A 22,371-nucleotide genomic window follows, 5' to 3' on the forward strand; every position below is an offset into this window, starting at 1 on the left:
CATTAAATTAAGTTATCAACTGATTACAATGTGTACATGCAACAAACTTAATTTTTTATGCAGAAAAAGCTATTAATTTTAAGCTTTACTTACTAACCCCATGAATCATTTTTTAGAGTGTACTGCTATCAAAATCTGACCCAAGTAAAGACTTTCCCGATGAGTTTATGTTCTCAGTCACCATTTCCATATTTTATTAATTACAATAAGATTTCCACTTTGTAAATTATGGCCCCAGTTAGAATGAAAAAGAGCAATCAAGCTAACTCTCCTTTAGGGAGGACCCTTTTAGATAAGTTGTCAACTTAAAAAAATTAAAACTCAGTTAAATAGCCTCATTAAGAAGTCTAGTTTATTTTGTATGCACAGAAGCTAAAATATACATTTAGTGTCAGTTTCTGTACCCCACATACTAAAAATCAGATTCAAATAAATAAAATGAAACAAGTTAAAGACGCAAATGAGTGAAACAGAAAGTAGAGATAATCTAATATAAAAACTAGTACAAATGGATTGAAATCCATGCAGTATGGCACAGTTTCACAGTCATCACATCATGGTGACAGTCAACATGCTCACCTGAAGGCTTCATAAAAGGACCTTACTAACCAAGGGGTGGCGTCACAGGGGCTGCATCCATCTTTTATATACAGTTTATCACTGTACGGGATAATACAGGATAATACGGGATGATACGAGACTGTGAATTATGAACTGAACAATTGTTTTTGATTTGTCTTGTCAAACAGTATTGCTTGAGAATGGTTTGCATGAATTTCCAACAGCTGTAGATACCCTGAGTGTAGAGAAACCTGGAAAACGATGGTGTTGGCCTCAGCCTTGTGTTATGAGATTCAGAAGCATTACACTGACTGAAAACCATTTGAATGGTACGTTCTGGTACTGCTTACTGATTCAGAAGTCATTTCTTTAATGTGGGATTTTGTGTATTTATGCTTTAGTCGGTTGTGCCTCTCACTAGTGTTTTGTATTAATGGCTCGATTCATGTGCTTTATTGCTTTTCAGTGTGCTTACTTACATGGAGGAGGCAGTGGTTAAAAATAAGCCATTTAGTTTGGACTGATGCTTTCTCCATTTCTCTGAGATTATTGTGGTCCTGACCTAAGTGGGACATTTTAAAAACTGGGTCCCGGTTTGGTGGTTAGTGGTCCAGACTACTTGAAGAGACAACATGTCACTCTGTGCTTCTCAAGGAGGCACAGAGAACCCTCTACGACAGGAATCTGCATTTATTTCAAAGGGTTACGGTCGACTTACTTCCAAATGACTGGGTTATTTTAAATTCCACAACACAAGTACAAGTAGAAAGATTGGCTTGTGATACTGCAGCAACAACTGGTACTTGCGTGTTTCTAACAATGTGCAATAAAACTGGATCGGGAACAAATCTCCTGTAGGGACATGGAACGAGTCTGTAAAAGTCACCGTACTCACACGGAAAGTAATCTTTTCTTTTCTGTGTTTGCAGGAATGCTGTTGATGGAAACAAAAAGCTGTATGCCATCTATGATACAAGGTAAGAATCAATCCCTAAACACTGCTTTCTTGAGGGCTGCAACAAAAGGGAAACTTTATTAGAAAAAGTTGCAGAGTGTTCATTCTGAAAAGTGGCAGAAAACCAGAGCGGCTCTCTTGAATAAATAGGAGAAATCTTTTGGTAGGCGTCCAACTAAAGCACAATCTCATTCCCTGCAGCAGTATTGAACTTCTTCCTCTACGGCAAACACTGGAGCAGAGAGGGAAAAAAAAGAGCTCAGTGAGCATTTTCATGAAATCTTCGCTAGAACAACTTAAACTGATTGGCACTCGTGGGGGTGCGAACATTGTTTTCATTAACAAGTAAGGCTGAGTCAGATCTTCTAAAATTAGCATTGAGCTTTTAGATCTCCAACCTGCTTTTACCCTGTAACCAAATCTGGAAAACCTAAGACAATTAGACCTGCACACTCCACTACTTAAACTTAGCAACAAGCACTGTGTTCAAAAGTGGTCGTTTTGGAGTATCAGTAAGTGCTAATGCACAGTACAACATTAGCATTAGCATTAGCATGTAGTAGCTGCAGTAAAAAAAGCAAGCTTATCAAAGCAGGTGAAGCACAAAATACTGAGGGACTGAGTATTATCAGTTTATTGTTGTAAGCAGCTGGTGGTCATTCTCCACTCAGGTGCTTTTAAACCATTGCAGAAGATGAGGCCGCACCAGTAATGATGACTTGAATTATTTCAATCCAAACTCTTCAACCTTTTCAAACCTTCATAATCTTCACCAAGTACAATTTTTTTCACATTTCTATTCAAAAAGAAAATGAAACTGTGTTGTTAAAAATTTGCATAAAAATGGAAATGCACCTTCTGCTAATCAGATAGTTATTAGCTACAATTTTCCAGGTTAGCAAGTGAAACTGTAGCATGTGCATCGATCTTGGTGAAGAAAACTCCATAAACAGTAGCAAGCAGATGACACGGGATCCTATGGCTAGGTCCACACTAATGTGTTTTCAAACGAAAACGCATTGTTTTCTCTCCGTTTTAGCCTCCCGTCCATACTGAGACGGCGTTTTCACTCAAGGAAAATGCCGCGTTTTTAAAACGCTCTCGAAAACGCATACATTTGAAAACGGTGCTTTTGCATCGCAGTGTGGACAGCAAAAACTGAGACTTTTTGAAAATGATGACACATTTTAGTCATGTGATGCAGTCAAGTAACCAATTAAACTACGATAGCGGAGGGCAGTACACAGCAGTGGTTTTGTTTGCTCTCAATTTTGACAGCCCTATTAAAGATTAATATCAGTTTGTACATGCTCCAGATAGCTTTTCTTCAAATTCTTTAATTCTCACTCGCTTTTGCAACTTTGTACTTTTGTGTTACTCGCAGCAACAACTCCACCTCATCGTTAGTCCATTTAAAAAACTCGGTGCTTTTCCTCGACATTTTGTTGCAACGTTTCAAAGAGCCGGACAGTAAACAAATGGCAGACAGAAATGAGGCAGGTCAAACCGTCTTGCGTTTCATGCATGCGCAGTACTGGAACATAAGCGTTTTCAGTGTGAACGCACAACTCTGTGAAAACGACTGAAAATGATAGTGTGGTCGCGGAGCGTTTTCAGACAAAAACGCCGTTTTCAAATCTATCCAGGCTAGTGTGGACGTAGCCTATGTTAGGGTGAAAAGTACTTGTGGTGCTGAACTGAACTGTTGCTACCCAGACAAAGGAAGCAGCTTGGAAAGCAACACCCATGTTGAGAATTATCACACCTAGAATTGGACCAATAAATCAACATAAGGTGCTAGCAAGCAGTTGCTCTGTTGTGTGGTGATTTATGGATTTGTTTGAGAAGTGAAAGGTTTCTAGTTCAAGTCCAGCCAGACATTCAAGGCTCCTTTTCGGTTGTGTCAGGAAAAGCATAAAACATGCGTAGCTATCTGCTGTGTTGATAAGTAACATTTAGCATCAACAAACATATGCTTATCTTTTACCTGGTTATGAATGTCTCACCATGCTATGACACTGCATTCCACTAGGGCAGCGTCATAGTTATTTCTGGCATTCATTAATACTTTGATTAAAAAGGAGAGAGCAATCTGACTAACAGACTAGTCTATAAAAGAGGGAGAAAAAAACCCCAACAACCCCGCATTCAAAGGGGGGGGGGGGGGGGGGGGAACTGTGAGATTATTCAGTTAAAGAAATGGGCAGGGGTCCCCCGACCTCAGCACACCCTTCAGCACGCCACTGCGTCTGAGCGTAGCTGGGCCGCCCCAGTCTCCTCTGTCAATAGAACCACTCAAACAAGCTGCTACTGTTAAAACAGACAGTCACGTGCCCTGAAATCATCCCCATGACACTCGCGCGTACTGACATGAAGAGTCATTTTCCAAGCAGCTCTGCCAGGCTGAAGCATGCAGTGTGCTTTAACAATGCGGACCTGTGGATTTCTGCGGTATTTCTATACATTTCTATAGTATTGGGCACTTTGTAGTTTGTGCTAACTGGTGAAAGGCTAGAGGATGGGGATGCTGGGCAGCAGCAGCAGGCTGTGCGAGGCTTTCCGGCTCCGCTGCTGTGTCACAGCCAGCGAGCAGCACATCTGGCAGTGAAGCCTGCGCCTCCTGAAGCCGCACAGGCTGACAATGTGGAGGGCGTCTCACCTGGTTTAGGGGGTGTGTGTGAGCACCGCGGCTCACTCTTCATTTAGTCATTTGTCGGTCGCTTGACTGCAGCTGTGCACCCAGACAGCACCCGAGGGATGTGGGGCAGCCAGGGAACAGGTCTGTTGGACGCCCTCTCTGTGCCGCTGGTCGTGGCCGTGATGTGCTGCGCCCAGAGGTGAGTGTGTCTGCGGGGTTAAAAGTCCTGGCGTCCGCTTTCAGGAAGACTCACCGGGGGGGTTATTCTCTTTTTTCAGCGTCAACGAACCGGGGAACATGTCTTTCGTCAAAGAGACAGTGGATAAACTGCTCAAAGGATATGATATCCGTCTTCGGCCAGACTTTGGAGGTATAACTATCACTGTTTCTTTGCTGTTTTATGTGACTGAATTGCTCATCCGTAGTTAACTTTATTTTGCTCTGTTTTAAGGTCCACCGGTTGCTGTTGGCATGAGTATAGACGTGGCAAGTATAGACATGGTGTCAGAAGTCAACATGGTAAGTATAGCACACAAATCCTCCTTCAGATCTGAGCCATTTGTGGCTGTGTTTGACTTCCTTTTCTTAACCAATGAAAAGTAGCTCAGATTTGTTTTGTTTGTTTGTTTGTTTTTGCTTTTTATTGCATATAGGTTTACAAATATAGATCACATATAAGTTTATGTGAAGGTGGTTTAATTTGTCCCATAAAAATGTCCTTCTCTGCTTGTATATATGGTTGCCTTCCTGTTAATATGAATTTCTTTCTCTCCACCATCCCCACCATGCTAGATGTCTCTCTCCAGTATTTCATTATCAAAGCAGCTAATTACCAGCCCTTTATAAAGCAAAAACGTGTTGCCTGTTGTTGCAACTGTATTGCATAGACTGTGCAGTTCATCTGCTGAATTAGATTATAGCTAGTTGTGCTGTGTGGTTGCACACCCTGGGTCACTGGCTGTGTGCGTGTAGCAGTGATGCCTTAGTGGTCCTGTTAGAGTAAGGTCAGTAAGTTCTGTTACTGTGTCTTCTCCTTTTAAACAATGATGCAAATATAGTGAAGCTACTTTGTTGCAAGTGTGCGCCCGTGTCTGTGTGCATGTGTTGAGTACAGTTTATCACCTTTACGCCATCTATCAGGGCTCTAAACTGCTGACAGGGCTCGATGTCTGATCACATGCTACAGAGAGGAAAAAGCCCCTGACATGCTGTCCTGACAAGTCTGTGTGATGAAATGTATCCGTGGTGCATTTTAATGCATCTCCACACAGCAGCAGAGTGTGGCTCGCTGAGACATTTTTATTGTGGAAGTGAGTTAGTTTCAGTTTGTTGCGTTAAATAGAGTGGTTTCATCAAGAAAATGCAGAGCGAGGCTGTTTTACACTCACACACAGTGCATTGTTAGATTTTTACCAGGGATAAAACTTGGACTTTCTTAGTGTTGGATTTGGATTTTCATTGAAAATCAAGAGTGGCGAAGACAGACACAGTGCAGACACTTCTTATGCAATGCAATCTCTAAATCCCTATCATCATTGTTCACTTTAAATAAATGTCCACGAAGCTGCAACTTGCCTGAGAATCATCCTGTTTCTCAGACTCCATTATAATCCAGTCATGGCTGCCTGTATACCAGCGGGAAAAAACTGCAAGCAGGAGCTGCTAATGGCTCCTGCAACATATTTTTAATGGTGTACTAGTAGTTAGCTTAAATTTATCTGTTTTGAAAACTCCTCAAATATAATAATCAGTTTTATACACAGGAGAAATACTGCAATTGTTAAGCAGTGTCAGTGTTCTATACTGCAGATGAATAATACACCAGCCTAATAATGTATGCACCAGTTATTGTGGACATAAGCACAGCGTTTGGCTGCTTAGATGTAAGCCTTTGGTTGCACAGAAAAAGAGACAAACACATCATTTTTCAGTGTCATTAGCTCTGAAAATCTATGATCTGTTAACTGAATTTTAGCACTTAATGGGCCAAACATAATATCCGCATTAGAGACCACGCCTGCTTTTAACTTGAGAGTTTATGTCTGCCCGGACCATCCTGCATGAAAGCATTTAGCTTCTTCATATCAGACTGTCTGTGTTAGTAGCTGTAGGCATGCAGATGGGTTCAGAGTTATCTCCTCCTCAGGCTGGAGGAACTGGAAACCTCTAGAAAAGAAACAGTCCCAGTGGCACTCGTGATAAAAATGTTCTGCTTGTGATAAAAAATGATGGGACACTGTCTCTACGAGGCATTAAAGAAACACTCACTTCTTTGAGTTGTGAGACAGACAAAAATATCTGCAAATTCTCAAAGGAACGTGCATCATTGAACCCACAGGAACACGGTCCTAAATCAAGCACATGTCATTCATTCAATGACATTTGAAACATTTGACTGCAGCTGTTGTGCTATCATCTGCATTGTGTGACTGTTTGCAACATGCCGTAGCCCTCACCATGCATGCAAAAACACTAATCAACACTATGACACAAGTTATGTGCCACTACTGGCTGTTTACCTAGTTAGCACTGGCATAATTCTGGTTACCGAAGATGCATTCTTCTCCTGCTTTTTGTCGCTCCCTCGTTTTATGCTACATTGCTAGATGGCAGCCATTAAGGGTGAGACTTGTACAGGGTTCACACTTCACTTCTTGACTCTTGTGATTGGATAGAGTGAATCACTGATGCCCTTGAAATATAGACACAGCATTGCAGTTCATCACACTGCTGGATTCAAATATACAGCATGTTAGTTGCTGGAAATTTGGAAATCTAGACGTGAACTGAAGCTCTTCTTGCTGTGTTTTTTGACACAATTTGATTGGTCTTATTCGCTGCCAGTCATCATGTTTAATAGCAAAGAATGGATTGCTGAAGAAGCAGCCAAGTTTGAACCTGATCATCAGTTGGGACCTTTTTTGGTAGAGTTTATATGGCCAAAAATATGGATGTGAGTGTAAATGATCATCGTTGTGTCTGCGTTAGCCCTGTGATCGACTGACACAATGTCCAGAGTATATCCAGCTTCTCACCCAATGTAAGCTGAGATAGACTCTGGTTCCACCACCTGATAACTTGTTAGGAAGATGGATGGATGGATGGACCAGCAGCCCAATGGGTCAGAGAACCTGCCTAAAAGATTGTAAAGGGATTAAAGTAATATCAAACAATTGCAAAGAGACACAAAATGCCCAGAAAATAAAAAAATAAAATCAGAAACGTAAAAAGACCACAAAGCTCCTTTTAAAAAGGAATCACGGCAGCACTTTCTAAAGGTTAAGGAATTTTTGGGATGGGGGCTTGCAGTGCTCAATATCAGTCAGCTGCTATTTTTAAAAAACGTACAATTGAATTTTTGCCCTTCCACGTGAAGAAGAAATACTGCCATCGCATGACCATTAACAAACTCAAGGCCAAGTTAAGCATTTATGCAGAGAAAAACATACATCAATGCAGTCAAAAGGCCTTCATTAAAAACTTTTAAAGGTAATCAGTTATGCATAGTAGTACTCTAGTATAGTAAAAAGAAGGATGATTTTGAAATGTAAATCATGCAAAGCTACTCTGGTGCAGGCTAAGAATAAAAATGTGAAACTGGAAATGAGCAAAAAAATTCCTTCTTAATAAATATTACAAAAAAAGTGCCATATACAATTAAGCAACACTTAGAGGAGCAGATACATTGAGCAGCAGTAGGTTTCTCCTGCTGCAGTGTCCTATAGCCTGACACAGACAGGTTGTAAACAGACTGAGAGGCAATTTAATGTTACATGCAGTTATTACAGGGTAAATTTAAAGTATAACAAACTTTTGGAATCATTATCGTATAAATTGATGAGCAGGACATCATGTTCAAACGTACAGCCTGATTTCCACTGTTTTCCTGCACCTGTAGCAGCTTTAGTTTTACTCGCTTCTTGTCTTCTGTTGCCCCTTTTGCGTCTCTGTCAGCCTCTAAACAGCTCTAACCTCATTTCTAAAGCCTTTTGAAATGTTCTCTGAGCAATTTAATAAACTTAGGTGTTAAATATAGCCACACAAAGCCCATGCTATATTTTACAAGTGATACAAGGCTGAAAAATATCTTCTTAGTGTCAGCTGAGCCCAAACAATGCATTTCCGACCAATCAGTAATATAGGGGAACCTGTTAAGATGATGAAGTGACTCAAAAGCATTCAAAATCCTTGAAGCTTGTCAACTAATGCTTCAGCTAAATGCCTCACTGCCTGAAAGGCATTATTATCATGAGTGGTTGGTGATGGAAATTTGACATTTCCATAACAGCTGCCGTGTCACTCCAGCTTGAAACATGAAGCAAAAACTAATGGCAGCCCGGCGAGTGGCGTGTCCAGAGTCTGCTCAGATCATGAAGGGCTTCTATTTTTTTCTGAGTGAAGAGGAAAACTGTCAGTCATCTATTATACCGCTTTGCTGAAGGAACACCCTGTGTGAATCCCTACTGAGCATTACCAAACCACAATGAAAGAAGCTTTTACTTTAGGCTATTTATGTGACTGCCAGTGTTGCTAATTGGTTACTTTAAAGGTGTGTTTGCTGTGTTATTTGGAGCAGCTCTTAATCTGCTTACAGGATCAGAGACTGCATTTAGTAAATCAGAGACCCTCGGCAGTGCTGCGCTTAGAATCGTACTCTAAGAGAAGAAGAGTGTGAAAACCGAGAGATTAAACCTGCAATGCAGTGCACGTCTGTCTTCATGTGTTTCACCAAGGTGCTGTTAATGGCAGGTCTCTCTTTCCCTATAAATTGTACTGAGAAACCGGAAACTCGTCTCTCTGTGAATTATCCGCAGTCTAGTAGCACCTATCGCACCCTGCTGTGATAATCAACAGATCAATGCCTTTTGGGCAAAGCCAGCACAGTTGGATTGCTGCCGTTTTGGAAAGAAAATGATCAAGGAACAGGTGATTGCTTTTGGTGATCGCGCATGTCATCCGTCTAAGCATTAGAAACAATACTGCTGAAAAAATTTAGGGAACACTCATTGCAGCATAACACAAAGTCCATGAAAGTTCAGGGATATGAATCTGTCCAGTTAGAAAACAACGTTTTGTGAGTCCATTTAATCTGTTTTGGTCCAAACCATAGTGACAATAGGTGTACTGGAGAAGTGACAACAAGGCCACCCCACTTGAAAAACAAAACCCTCTCTGCTTATCTTTACTGACTGATTTTCTCTAGTTTATCTTTTTGGTTATTGTTCTTTGCTAATATGATGAAATGGTACCTGGACCCTATTCAAGTTGCATAAGTTTCCCAGCTTTTTCAGGAGGGCATCCATATGTGCCAACACAAGAAGGTTTGCTGTGTCTCCCAGCATTCTAAAGAGTATGAAGGAGATACTAGGAGAAATATAAGGAGAGCTAAACAGGTCGTAGAAGGGCATCAACCCAGCAGCAGGCCCAGTATCTGCTTCTTTATGAGAGGAACAAGAGATCACTTCAGAATGACCTCCAGCCAGCTACTCATGTGCATCTTTCCTACCAAACTATCAGAAGCAGACTCCGTGAGGGTGGCATGAGACCCCAGAGTTCTTTAGTGGGACATGTGCTCACAGACCAGCACAGTGCAGGTCAATTGGCATTAACCAGAGAACTCCAGAACTCGCAGTTCCACCACCAGTACTTGTTGTCTTCGCAGATAAGAGCACATTCAAATTGAGCACATGTGTCAGCATGAAAGAGTCTGGAGACTCAGGCAAATATTATGCCTCCAATATCATTTCTGAAAATGGTACGTGGTGTGATGATTGTACAATTAATATTTGTGAGGCAAAAGCTCAGACTTTAAGCTTGTTTCAGACAGATGATGAACTGAGGGGCTGCACTGAGGCACAGTATAAGAAAAAAAGGCATACAAAACTACTCTAGTAGAGTCCAAGAATAGAAAAACAGAGCTGGAAATGGGCAATATAGTTCCACTTTAACTAGGATTATAAAAAAAGAGTGCATAGACCAATAAGCGATGCTCAGAGGACCTAAAACAATGGCTAGCAATTAGTTTCTCCTGCCGCAGTGTCTTATACTCTGACACAGGCAGGTTGTAGACACACGGCTGGCTAAAGCTCTTTTCTGTCTTAACTTTTAGGAATAGCTGGATGCTTACGGAGTCGATTAATGTAAGCTCATCCACCCGTTATAATGCTAATTCTGTGGCACAGATGGAACAGCGGAGGTGTGAATGGTGCATTCCTCAAACCACACTGGGTGACATGAGAAAGAGAGATGGAGGGTTTATTTCCCAGCAATGAATGAGCTAGCCACCTGTAATCTGTAATTATGGGATGGAGATCAGCTAAACAGGTACAGCTGTGTCAGTCATAACATCTGCTTTGTTCTTAATTTTTCTTTTTTCTTTTTTTGTAGTTTTTGTTCCCTGTTTTTTATATGTGGAAAATGGTAGGCATTTTTAATGTGTCAAATTCTGATTTAAAAATCATGATAAAAGAATTTGGTGACCTACAAAGACAAAAGGAGAACTTGCCGTCTTTCCCTCTGAGAAGGAGTGGAGAGCAGAAAGGTGCTGGCAGCTTTCAAACAGCCAGAGTCACACGAGGCTTTGGCCCGTTATAGACTGTGTGGGCGAGCTGCAGAGCTTGTTGTCTAGGAGATGAGATTATTAATATTTTTCTGACTTTCCTCTATTTTTAGAGGAAAATTAAGATTACTCTGTGTCCACTTCAGTTCTGTCGTTATTTTTAATATAGCCTCCTCCCCACGGCGTCACACTGCACACAAGTGCACTCCAGGAACAACCTTTAGAGCTATCACTCCTTCATGTGAAGAGCTCTTACACTTTGCAGAAAAGCACCTGCGAGTGCACAGCGGGTCCTCTGACCAGTGCAGTCACACATTAGTTCGGTATCCTCCGCATGAGTCAGCTGGAAAATGAATTCATCATGTCCTAAAACTCCCATTCTTTTTGACACTTTAACATTATCCACCTTCTGCCTGAAGGAAGTGTTACCCTTACAAAACAGATGTTCTCCCAGATTTATATTGAAGGGCTTAGTTAATAAGTCAGCTATAAAACATCATTAAAAACCTCAGGTCACTCAGAAGGTAAGAAGAACTCAGCAGCAAATACTAAGGTAGTTCTCTTTATGGAGCAAGCAGCGTTTCACACTGTGCTGCATTCAGTGGAATATAAAGGCCGTGTTTGCCACTCTAACTGGACGCTTTGAATAAAAATAGAACTTCAAGGGCTTTTTGGGAGCGTAATTCTAGGTTAAACTAAATGAGAGGAACTTTTTGACTCGTTCAGTCAGTTTGAAGCATTGAAAAGACCAAGATCACCCAAGTTTGGGGTTTTTTGTTTTGTTTTTTTACTTTAAGGTCTCATAAATGTTTTAATTACTGAGTTTCACGGTGTGTGAAGAGCTCTTTAAATTTCTTTTCATTATAAATGGCTCATAGTTAACCGCAGAACCAACAGAAGACACTGTGTAATTCATCTTTTTTAATCTTGCTAATAGAGCATGAATCTCTGTCTGTGTGTCTGTCTGTTCTTCCAAAAACCATTCATCAGATCCACTTCAGACTTGGCGGTTTTATTGTTTGGGACCTGAGTGTGTGCAGTGCATTTTTGGAAGTTTGTCTGCCAGTCAGCGATGCCAGCATGTTGCCTCCATTGCTGGGCATTACCATTCGAGGCAAATGAATGCTGCACCAGTGGTTTTATGAAAACGTGTGAGTGGGTTGAGACGTAGCTTCATGCACTGTGGTCGTGGTCTTTGTGTTGTCATTGTTGTTTCCCTGCCTTTGCTTCCCTCCGTCCTGTCTATGTGCTGTATGCTTCTGTGATCCCTTGTGTTTCGCTCTCTTCTTGTTTATGTCTTATTTTGCTTCCCGTTTTATTTCGATAGATCCTTTTCTCATGATTCCTGCCTGGATTTTACTTCCTGCTTTTATAAATTCCTACATATTTTTATTTTTCATTTGTGATCCCAGGACGATGAAGAGATCACATGTATAAAACTTTGTTTTCTGCCTTCACCGTTTGTTTTCAGCTGCAACTGCACATTACTGTGAAAAAATCATTTTATGCTGCCTGGCCAGCATCAAAAGGCAGTTAAACTTAAAGCTAAATCTGGTGGGAAGTCACTAATACCCCATTTCTGCTGTATGCTCAGATCACTTTCATAATATGTCGATGTTGTTGTGCTCTGTTGTGTTTTATTTACACAACGTACATAAAACACATTGTGTGATTTAATACATTTCTGGCTCTTTGTTGTGCTTGTTGCCTTTAATTCTCTATTATTGATGTATTGGAGATGTATGTTGGGATGATCCATTATGTTTTTAGGCCTTACACGTTCACCAAAGACACTTAAATGACTTAAAGCATGGTTATATCTCCCCTCCACAAAAGCAGCTATTTAACAGCTTTTCTTTCATAATGTAATAGTACAAGATTTTTGACAGCACAACGAATAAATCATTTAATGAACGGCTTGTTTGCTACAGCGTGGGAGGATACAGAGGATGAAACTATTAAATGGATAGTTTGTAAAACACATCTAGCACACTTTGGAAACCTACTGGGAACATCTAACTGTCTCATGGAGTGATGAAAAGCCCCCCGATTGCACGGGGCGAGATTCTCAGAGTGCCATTCCTGCACTCCCAGCAGACATCCTGGTGTTAGGATGACGTAGACGATGTTTGACTGGCACACATTAACCGTGTCTGAGTTTGAGACTGCGATCGCTCCGAGCCAAAAGTGACACAACAGTCTCAACCTCCCACCGGGCCTCATTTACTCACTGGTGCTGAGAATAAGCGCCTTTATGTCTCTTGTGGTCTACGTGATATCTGACAGCAAACAACAGCACCCTTCAAACCCAAACCAACGTGACAAGCATTGCAGGTATTTTAAGAATTTTATCATGAGTTGAGTCATCGTATGACGGCAACATTTTGAAAACCTCCGTGGAATGATCTTTGAGAACTTTTTGAGAACTTTTGCTGGTAGATTCTGTCAGTGAAAAAGTGTTTGGCATATTATGACCTCAGTGGTGTAGAGTAAGGTAGTGCTGCAGTATTGCTGAGTCGTAATTCTGTATTGTCCTTTAAGCTGATTGATTCTTATGATTTAGTAAAGTAGCTTATGATTGACTGTTTCTTGCAAATAGAAGGTTTGAATAGCAGGTGGGTGGGGCTTATGTGTTTGTAGCCATAACCTTAAAGTACAGCATTTGTGTCCATTCCCAGAGGCATTTGCTTACAGGGAGCCCACCTGTGAGATTTTCAACCACTGGACACGTGATCTGTGCAGTTGTGCAAAATCCCAGCTGTACAGTGACTTATGTGGATGATGTTGGGCATCATTTGAATGCTGATTGGTTGATTAGTTGACCAGGAAGTGAATTCACCTGGAAAGGGAGAAGCACAAAAAAGATTTTTTAAAAAAAATAAAATAACAGCAATGAAAGTAGCAACATTAGCTGTGGTGGACACTTTTCAGTGCCTTTAACTGTCTTTGTATGTTAGAACTTTTTCCATAGATGCTTGGTGGCCCAACAGCAAAAGCAGGAGTAGCCTATGGAGACCGGTTGTACCACAAATTTTTGACACTGCCCCTATCTGACAATAGAGTCTCTCTGCAGTGGACGGCAGTCCAAGCTGCCAGTGGACTGCCCACCATAATGGAACGATGAGTAGACAGGTGGATCTCTTCAGAGCAGTTTGAGGTCTGAACTCACGGAGATTAATTTCACATTCACTTGCTTAGTACGAGCATCCACCAGGAAAAGCATAACAGATGGCCAGATGGTAAATGGCCTGCATTTGTATAGCGCCTTTCGAGTCCTTAAGGACCCCAAAGCGCTTTACACTACATTCAGTCATTCACCCATTCACACACACATTCACACACTAGTGATGGCAAGCTACATTGTAGCCACAGCTGCCCTGGGGTGCACTGACATAGGCGAGGCTGCCGGACACAGGCGCCACCGGGCCCTCTGACCAAACAGGCTTACTTTAACTGCTTTTATCTTAACTCTGATAAGATTCTGCACTTCCAATAGCTGATTAGCTTTTTCCTGCTGCACAACCACTCATTCATATAGCCATATTACTCATGTACAGCGTGGCCATTTTTTTTACTATCTGATGACAACTGCCAAAGCTCCCTCCACTCCCCCACAACCTCCTCAATATATGTTGCTGTTTGATCTCTATTCGCCTCTAAAAGCTGGGACTCATCCTTAAAAAATAACTTCCTAACGATCTGTTATTAGTGGACATAAGTGCCTCTGATAGAACTGGGAAATGTATTTATCAAAGTTCTTTTTGTTTGATAAAGATAAATATAAGTAAAGTTGCATTAGAATTTAACAATTTAATTTTGAAACCATTTCACAATATTGATCTTATACTAGTGAGTCTTCAGATTAAAATATAAATTATGTTATGACTTGTTCAACTTTAATTACAGTGGGGCAAAAAAGTATTTAGTCAGCCACCGATTGTGCAAGTTCCCCCACTTAAAATGATGACAGAGGTCAGTAATTTGCACCAGAGGTACACTTCAACTGTGAGAGACAGAATGTGAAAAAAAAATCCATGAATTCACATGGTAGGCTTTGTAAAGAATTTATTCGTAAATTAGGGTGGAAAATAAGTATTTGGTCACCTCAAACAAGGAAAATCTCTGGCTCTCACAGACCTGTAACGTCTTCTGTAAGAAGCTTTTCTGTCCCCCACTCGTTACCTGTATGAATGGCACCTGTTTGAACTCATCATCTGTATAAAAGACACCTGTCCACAGCCTCAAACAGTCAGACTCCAAACTCCGCCATGGCCAAGACCAAAGAGCTTTCGAAGGACACCAGGAAAAGTATTGTAGACCTGCACCAGACTGGGAAGAGTGAATCTACAATAGGCAAGCAGCTTGGTGTGAAAAAAAATCAGCTGTGGGAGCAATCATCAGAAAATGGAAGACATACAAGACCACTGATAATCTCCCTCGATCTGGGGCTCCACGCAAGATCTCATCCCGTGGGGTCAAAATGATCATGAGAACGGTGAGCAAAGATCCCAGAACCACACGGGGGGACCTGGTGAATGACCTGCAGAGAGCTGGGACCAAAGTAACAAAGGTCACCATCAGTAACACACTACAACGGCAGGGAATCAAATCCCGCAGTGCCAGACGTGTACCGCTGCTGAAGCCAGTGCATGTCCAGGCCCGTCTGAAGTTTGCCAGAGAGCACATGGATGATACAGCAGAGGATTGGGAGAATGTCATGTGGTCAGATGAAACCAAAGTAGAACTTTTTGGTATAAACTCAACTCGTCGTGTTTGGAGGAAGAAGAATACTGAGTTGCATCCCAAGAACACCATACCTACTGTGAAGCATGGGGGTGGAAACATCATGCTATGGGGCTGTTTTTCTGCCAAGGGGACAGGACGACTGATCCGTGTTAAGGACAGAATGAATGGGGCCATGTATCGTGAGATTTTGAGCCAAAACCTCCTTCCATCAGTGAGAACTTTGAAGATGAAACGAGGCTGGGTCTTCCAACATGACAATGATCCAAAACACACCGCCCGGGCAACAAAGGAGTGGCTCCGTAAGAAGCATTTGAAAGTCCTGGAGTGGCCTAGCCAGTCTCCAGACCTCAACCCCATAGAAAATCTGTGGCGGGAGTTGAAAGTCCGTGTTGCTCGGCGACAGCCCCAAAACATCACTGCTCTCGAGAAGATCTGCATGGAGGAATGGGCCAAAATACCAGCTACTGTGTGTGCAAACCTGGTAAAGACCTATAGTAAACGTTTGACCTCTGTTATTGCCAACAAAGGTTATGTTACAAAGTATTGAGTTGTATTTTTGTTATTGACCAAATACTTATTTTCCACCCTGATTTACGAATAAATTCTTTACAAATCCTACCATGTGGATTCATGGATTTTTTTTTCACATTCTGTCTCTCACAGTTGAAGTGTACCTCTGGTGCAAATTACTGACCTCTGTCATCATTTTAGGTGGGGGAACTTGCACAATCGGTGGCTGACTAAATACTTTTTTGCCCCACTGTATATGCTCATTTTTAGCAACAAAAGAATGGCCAGCAAAGTTTTTACCAAGTGGAAGATAAAGATAAAATTTCTTTGGTATCTGGAACGTGATCGTCCAAAAAGAAATTATCTACTGAAACTATTTCGTTCCTCAGACGTGTAAAGTCTTAAACTGCTTGCAGTGTTTGATTCTGTTTTTAAGGGAGGTCTAATTAATGAGGAGATCTGTGTCACATCCTGTTTGGATGGCTTCCACAGGCAAATCTGAGCCTGGATTTTAAGAGCTTAAACAGTCGCTACTTTGTACAAAGGGTGGGAAACATTTCTCTCCAGAGGGCCTGACTGACACCGATGAAGGAAGACAAGGGTCACATGTTTAATAAAAAAAATCAAAACTTATGCTGCAATGAAAACATTGCCAGCATAAAGGAAATACGTAAATGGTACATAATCATGTACCATTACATTGCGACCACATGCCGTGCAGCCAGAAAGCACAGTCCTCATGCATTGATTAATCCAATTACAATCAGATTTCTAACCTTGAATTTAACTAGTTGTTGCATGTATTGTGGCACATTGATATCTTTTTCATTAGTTAAATATTGTATATGTAATATGTAAACATAACCGTTGATGATAATCTTTAAAAGAGACAAAGTACAACTAGTTAAACACTGGTGATGTTTCACATTTGGAAGGCCTACCAGCCTGTAACAGTGTACAAAGTCTTTTTGCTCCAAACAAATGAATTGTGACATGATCTGGCATCTGAGTCTCTTTCTTGAGTTTTCATTGGACAAGAGTTGACTACGCTGCCCTCCACTGTGGCTGTCTGACTGTACACAAACTGAAGAGCCTCTGTGGGGAATTAGCCGAGGCCTAGAATAGATCCCTGAGGGAGCCTGCAGGTTACACAGGGTGCTGGGAGCTCGAGGGCGTACAGTACAGCGTGTACAGCGAGAGTGATGTGGTATAAATTTGTTTCTGAGCTGCTTGTTTAAAGTAGTCAAGGATAGCTGTGAGATCTGAAGATCTCAAAGAGACTAAAATAGCTGTGGTCCAGACATGGAGGGAGCGTGTTGGTAGATGGGCACCATCGCTGTAGTAGAAGAGCTGTTGTGTAAAGCTGATTCACCCATCCCACAGCTCTGCTGCTTGTGGGAGGAAGCATAATGAGGGCATCTTCTGTTTGCAGGGGGGTGAAAGAGAATTGGGAGGCATCTCAGAAAATAAAACAGTCAATTCGCAAGCCAGGGATTTTCTGAAATCTAACTCACCACAGTTCACTACAGAACCTACACCCAGAACCTGACGAGTTAAAAATGTTTCCTGTACGGCAAACAAATGAAAAAGCCTCACACAGTCACAGTAACGACTGTGCAGCTCTTTGAAATGAATATCTATTCTGATTATACACACACGCTGAATTATTCATTGGAATCCATGCTGCATTATAATATACTGTCAAATCACATACACAAAACAAGCTTATTATTTGTCAGTCCTCCAAAACCCAGGTGTCTCTTTGCACTTTGTATACAAAGTAAAAAAAAAACGCAGTTCTTTCATCTGTTGCGATCAGATCAGCAGTTTATAACGTGACACCACAAAGACCATCCTAAGCAATAATTAGTTCAGCGTAGAGATAGAAAATACCACCGACGCATTTTTGAACACTTTATTGTGAATATGTTGTTGCACCGGAGGATAGGCATTTTGAGCGTGGACAACTTTTTGTTTATTTCCTGTTTTATTTATTCACGAGAGCATAAGTCAGCAGAACACAGCAAAGAGAGATAGTAAAGAGCTCCATTAAAGGGCTGAAAAAGCTTTTGTGTTTGATGGATTAACTCGTGGAGCTAGCTGCAAATGAATGCTCAATAAATTATGGATGCCTTTGTATGTATAGCTGGTAATATGCAATGCTATCTAAAAAAAAAGTGGTCAGTACTAAACTGAAACACGGTGTTGACACGGCTTGTAGTAATGGAAATCTATAGTTTGAGGGCTTGTGTCAGTCTTGTGCAGAGAGAACAGCTGAGAAGAGTTTCTTTTTAAGGCAGGTCCTGAAATACGAGCACCCAGAGCAGACTGACAGTCCTATAAATATCGTTTTTGTGACCAAAAAATCCGTCCAGACCTGCGGGGTGCACAAATCAAGCGCTAAACTTGAAATCCTTTTTAGAAATCCTGGCTACAGTTTGGATGGTGTTTGCCTCCTGTTATGTATGCTATGCACTTCTCTGACTTAGCATAGCTACATGACCGTGCTCTTTTACATTTCACAGGACTACACGCTGACTATGTACTTCCAGCAGTATTGGAGAGATAAGAGGCTGGCTTATGCAGGGATCCCTCTCAACCTGACACTAGACAACAGAGTAGCAGACCAGCTCTGGGTCCCAGACACCTACTTTCTCAATGACAAGAAGTCCTTTGTGCATGGTGTCACAGTAAAGAACCGGATGATTCGACTTCACCCGGATGGCACTGTTCTCTACGGCCTCAGGTAAGAACTGCAGTTTAGCTTGACCTTTCAGGGTAGGCTTGTATTCTTTATTCATCAGTTTATACGAGCTTCAGTTTTCTTCCCGTCTTGAAAAAAATATCCCTGTAAAGTGGGGCTCCTCAATTGAGGAGAGACTGGATTTTCAAGTGCAGTAATTCCACCAGATTCTGGGTGTTTTTAACCAAGTTTTATTTGCAACCGGCCTTTATTTCAGCCACTGTTGAAAAAGGAAAACTGTTGTTTTAACCGCGTTCAAGTTCTGTTCTCAGCTCTTTGGAGAGTAGCAGTATGACTCCAGCACTGAGCAGAGCTGCATCAGTGACAGCAGATATGACGTTAAGTCAGAAACAGCATGAAAAGAAGCAGCTGGGGTGGGTTGTGCAGTGGCTTGCACATGCACCGTATAAGAGATTGGATTTGTAGGATTTCAGTGGCTGAACCACTGAGATCAGCTCATATGCTGGGATCAATTTCTTCATGCTGATTCTGTCATGTTTCTAATAATATAAGAATTTGTCAGTTATTTCACATTAGTAACATATTGGCTGTGGACAAAGACTTAGAGGTCATTTTTCTTGTTAATATTCATACATGATAGGCTTCCTCTCATAATATACATAATACTCTCTGCAATTAATTACCAATCCATCTCCGGTGCTTATTGGCTGCATCTGGCTTTTACACCATCGCATAGCTCTCCAAACTGCCCAAGATTCATGAAGTGGCAAAAAGCTTTATTTGTTTTGCTGAAGCAATTTAAGCTGCAGTTCAACACAATTTAATGCTAATGCAGGAAGTCGCATCTCATAACTGCTGTCATACGTTTGTTTGGACTAACTCAGAATTGGATCCTCAGTGTAAATGTGCAAGTCTGAAGAGTCTGGAAATGAGAGTGGAAGTAATTGGCAGGAAGTTTGTTTTTCTTCCTTTAATCAATTAATAATAAAAATGGATGCCATTTGTATCTTCCTCAGATGGAACGCATTTCTCCTAACCATCCTCTGCTCTAACAGCTGTCCTGAATCTAAAACGAGGTCACCTCTCTTTTGTTCCTCTTTTGACTCAGAATCACGACGACGGCCGCCTGCATGATGGATCTGAGGCGATACCCGCTGGACGAGCAGAATTGCACTCTGGAAATTGAGAGTTGTAAGTTTAAGCCCTGCATCTTGTGCTTTGTAAAGAAATACAGCAGACAGCCCGACTTTTTTCATCACTTAAAAATATGAACAGCGCTGTAATTCTCATAAAAAATGTTCAGTCATCGGGTGGAGACAAAAACTGCACAGGCTGCTGAATTGCTCTGGATTTATTAATCTGTCATATCCCAGTGAGATTGCTCGCTGCACCCTCTCCAGTTAAACGACTTCGTCTGCACGGAGAGGTTCTGAGCTGAGCAGACAGTGATTTCCATAGTGGAGCACCGTAATGATTAGTCCAGCTTCATCAGTCTAGATGACGTGTTCGGCTGTCCGTGCTGCCATAAAACTCTTGGCGGTCATGGATCTCATGCATTTGGTATCAGCCTGTCTGTCTGCACTGACACACATCCCCATGAAGATTCACATCTCATGCAATCAGCACTTACAGGATCTGTGTGATTCATGAGACTTACTCTAAATCAGTTACAGCTACCGGGCGTCCTGATTTCTCTTAAGGATATAAAAATACATCCAGTGAAATGAGACAGATTCACTTTTCAGAGCTTTTCCACTGTTAAGGACACATCATGTGACTTGTTTTCTTGCAGATGGTTACACAACAGATGATATAGAGTTTTACTGGAAAGGAGGAGAAACTGCTGTGACCGGGGTAAAACGCATTGAGCTCCCTCAGTTCTCCATAGTGGACTACAAACTGGTTTCCAGGAATGTAGTCTTCTCCACAGGCAAGTTATGGCACTCACATTTTTAATGTTTCTTCTTGAATCCATGAAAGAACATTTTAGAAGGTGCATGCTCGCGTTCAGTTGACATCACCAGAAATCAGTTCAGATCTGTTGTCCCTGATTACAGTGTTAAATAACCTCAGTGAAAATAGCTTATAACTGAGATAAAAGCACCTTACCTTGTATTAAGAGTTTGGCACAACGTGTGCTCAGCAAACAATGTAAAAGCAGCACGTCTCACACGCCTCCATCAAGATGCATTCAGATGCATTCTTGCACTTCATCCAATAATCAGTGATCCCAGATTAAAACAGAAGAATAAGACTTTAAAACATGTGCTGCGTCACAGATGAATCTGTCACCTGAACTGCAGAGATGTAAGACTCTGCCGAGGTTGTGTTCTGTTACCTGTCGTCAATCTTGAGACGTCCCAGTATATTAATTCATGACTGGCTGTTTTTTTTTCGGTGCATTCTATAAAACTGCTGCTTTAAAACTAGATGGAGCTGCACGCTGCTGCAGAAGGACTGCTTGCTTCCTCCCATAGGTGGAAGTGGGTGTTTGCAGGTTCTGGACGTCTCTTGTACTAAAAGTTCTGCTGCCTACTAAACACATACCTGTTTAAAATGATCCTCCAGTTTGTAACTCTGGCTGAAGACACACAGAGTGCAGGTTGAGAATTTGGAACTAAATTAAGTCTGACATGAGAATGTCTGCAGTCTCCCATGATGCATTCGATTACACTTAGACAAGAACCTGGACTGAGTCTATTTAGTTCAAACATGCCTGTAAAGGTACAGCGGGTGAAGGGTCTTAGTGCTACTAATGGCCCTAAAAAAGTAGAAAATAACCTGCTTTTTGTGGTGTTGACTCACTTTTCTTTTTATGTATCTGAGCCGAGTCAGGATGATAAACTGTCCTTCATGCAATGACCAGATCTGTTAAACTTTATATTCCCATTGCTTGAAATTAAGAGATGCACTGATTGATGCTGTTGATAAAGAATGGGGACTGTTGCATACAGCAAAATAATGCATTCATGAGGCAGAGTGCTGGCAGCATGAATTATTCTCCTATAATACAGCAACAACTCAGAGGCACCACAACAGTGATTATCCTCACTGCTGAATTAATGACATGTAGGATGGCTACTGTCCGAGCGTTTCTATACAGATAATGTAGAGAAACCTATTAGAGCTCATTAGGATCACTGTCACATTCTGATACAATAAACTCTAATAAATGGAGTGTCTGCAGATGCTTTTAACTTCTTCTCAACATCCTCTTATTGTGTGTGTGCGCGCGCGTGTGTGTTTTAAATTATCATTATCTGTACATATACACTGTGTGTTTGTGTACAAATACTTTTATGTAGAAATCTCTGTCTAGGTTTTGAGATATTTAAAAATTAATATACATATAACCTTTTAAGAATGTGCACACATATTGGCACATAACTTTTACCCCTCAGCCGTAAAAGGCTGATGGGGTATTGTTGTCACTCTATGACTGGTGGGCGGGTGGGGGACATGGACCAGTAGGTTTGTAAATGCAATAACTTGAGAACGTGGCAATGTAGGATTTTTAAATACCCACCCTTTTCCCCAAAGTTTTGTTTGTTTGCATCATGTGAGAATGTGGACAGTGTCTCGTTTTTGCCTGCAGTTCTCGTGTAAATACAGTTGATGAGCTCATCACCACAGAAACCAAATCAAAGTGGAAGGCATCCCCATGTTTCTCCTGAATTATAGAGCCCTGATTTTTACCT

At 41.4% G+C, this 22,371-nt stretch overlaps 1 protein-coding gene across 4 annotated transcripts in view; it reads left to right on the forward strand.

Moving 5' to 3' along the window:
* The window catches only part of gabrb3 (gamma-aminobutyric acid type A receptor subunit beta3), a 62,487-nt gene that overhangs the window by 31,764 nt on the left and 8,352 nt on the right, over window positions 1-22,371 (forward strand). For 2 of the 4 annotated variants that reach the window (XM_026160179.1, XM_026160181.1), the window contains exons 3-8: window positions 1,491-1,538; window positions 4,433-4,524; window positions 4,606-4,673; window positions 18,495-18,715; window positions 19,782-19,864; window positions 20,466-20,603. In XM_026160179.1, the coding sequence (XP_026015964.1) occupies window positions 1,491-1,538; window positions 4,433-4,524; window positions 4,606-4,673; window positions 18,495-18,715; window positions 19,782-19,864; window positions 20,466-20,603 (650 nt within the window). Of the gene's footprint in view, window positions 1-1,490; window positions 1,539-3,784; window positions 4,354-4,432; window positions 4,525-4,605; window positions 4,674-18,494; window positions 18,716-19,781; window positions 19,865-20,465; window positions 20,604-22,371 lie in introns of those variants that run through there. The other 2 variants (XM_026160180.1, XM_026160182.1) reach the window with 2 other exon arrangements.

Source organism: Astatotilapia calliptera, chromosome 23 (genome assembly GCF_900246225.1).
Source record: "Astatotilapia calliptera chromosome 23, fAstCal1.2, whole genome shotgun sequence".
Classification (NCBI taxonomy): Eukaryota; Metazoa; Chordata; class Actinopteri; order Cichliformes; family Cichlidae; genus Astatotilapia; species Astatotilapia calliptera.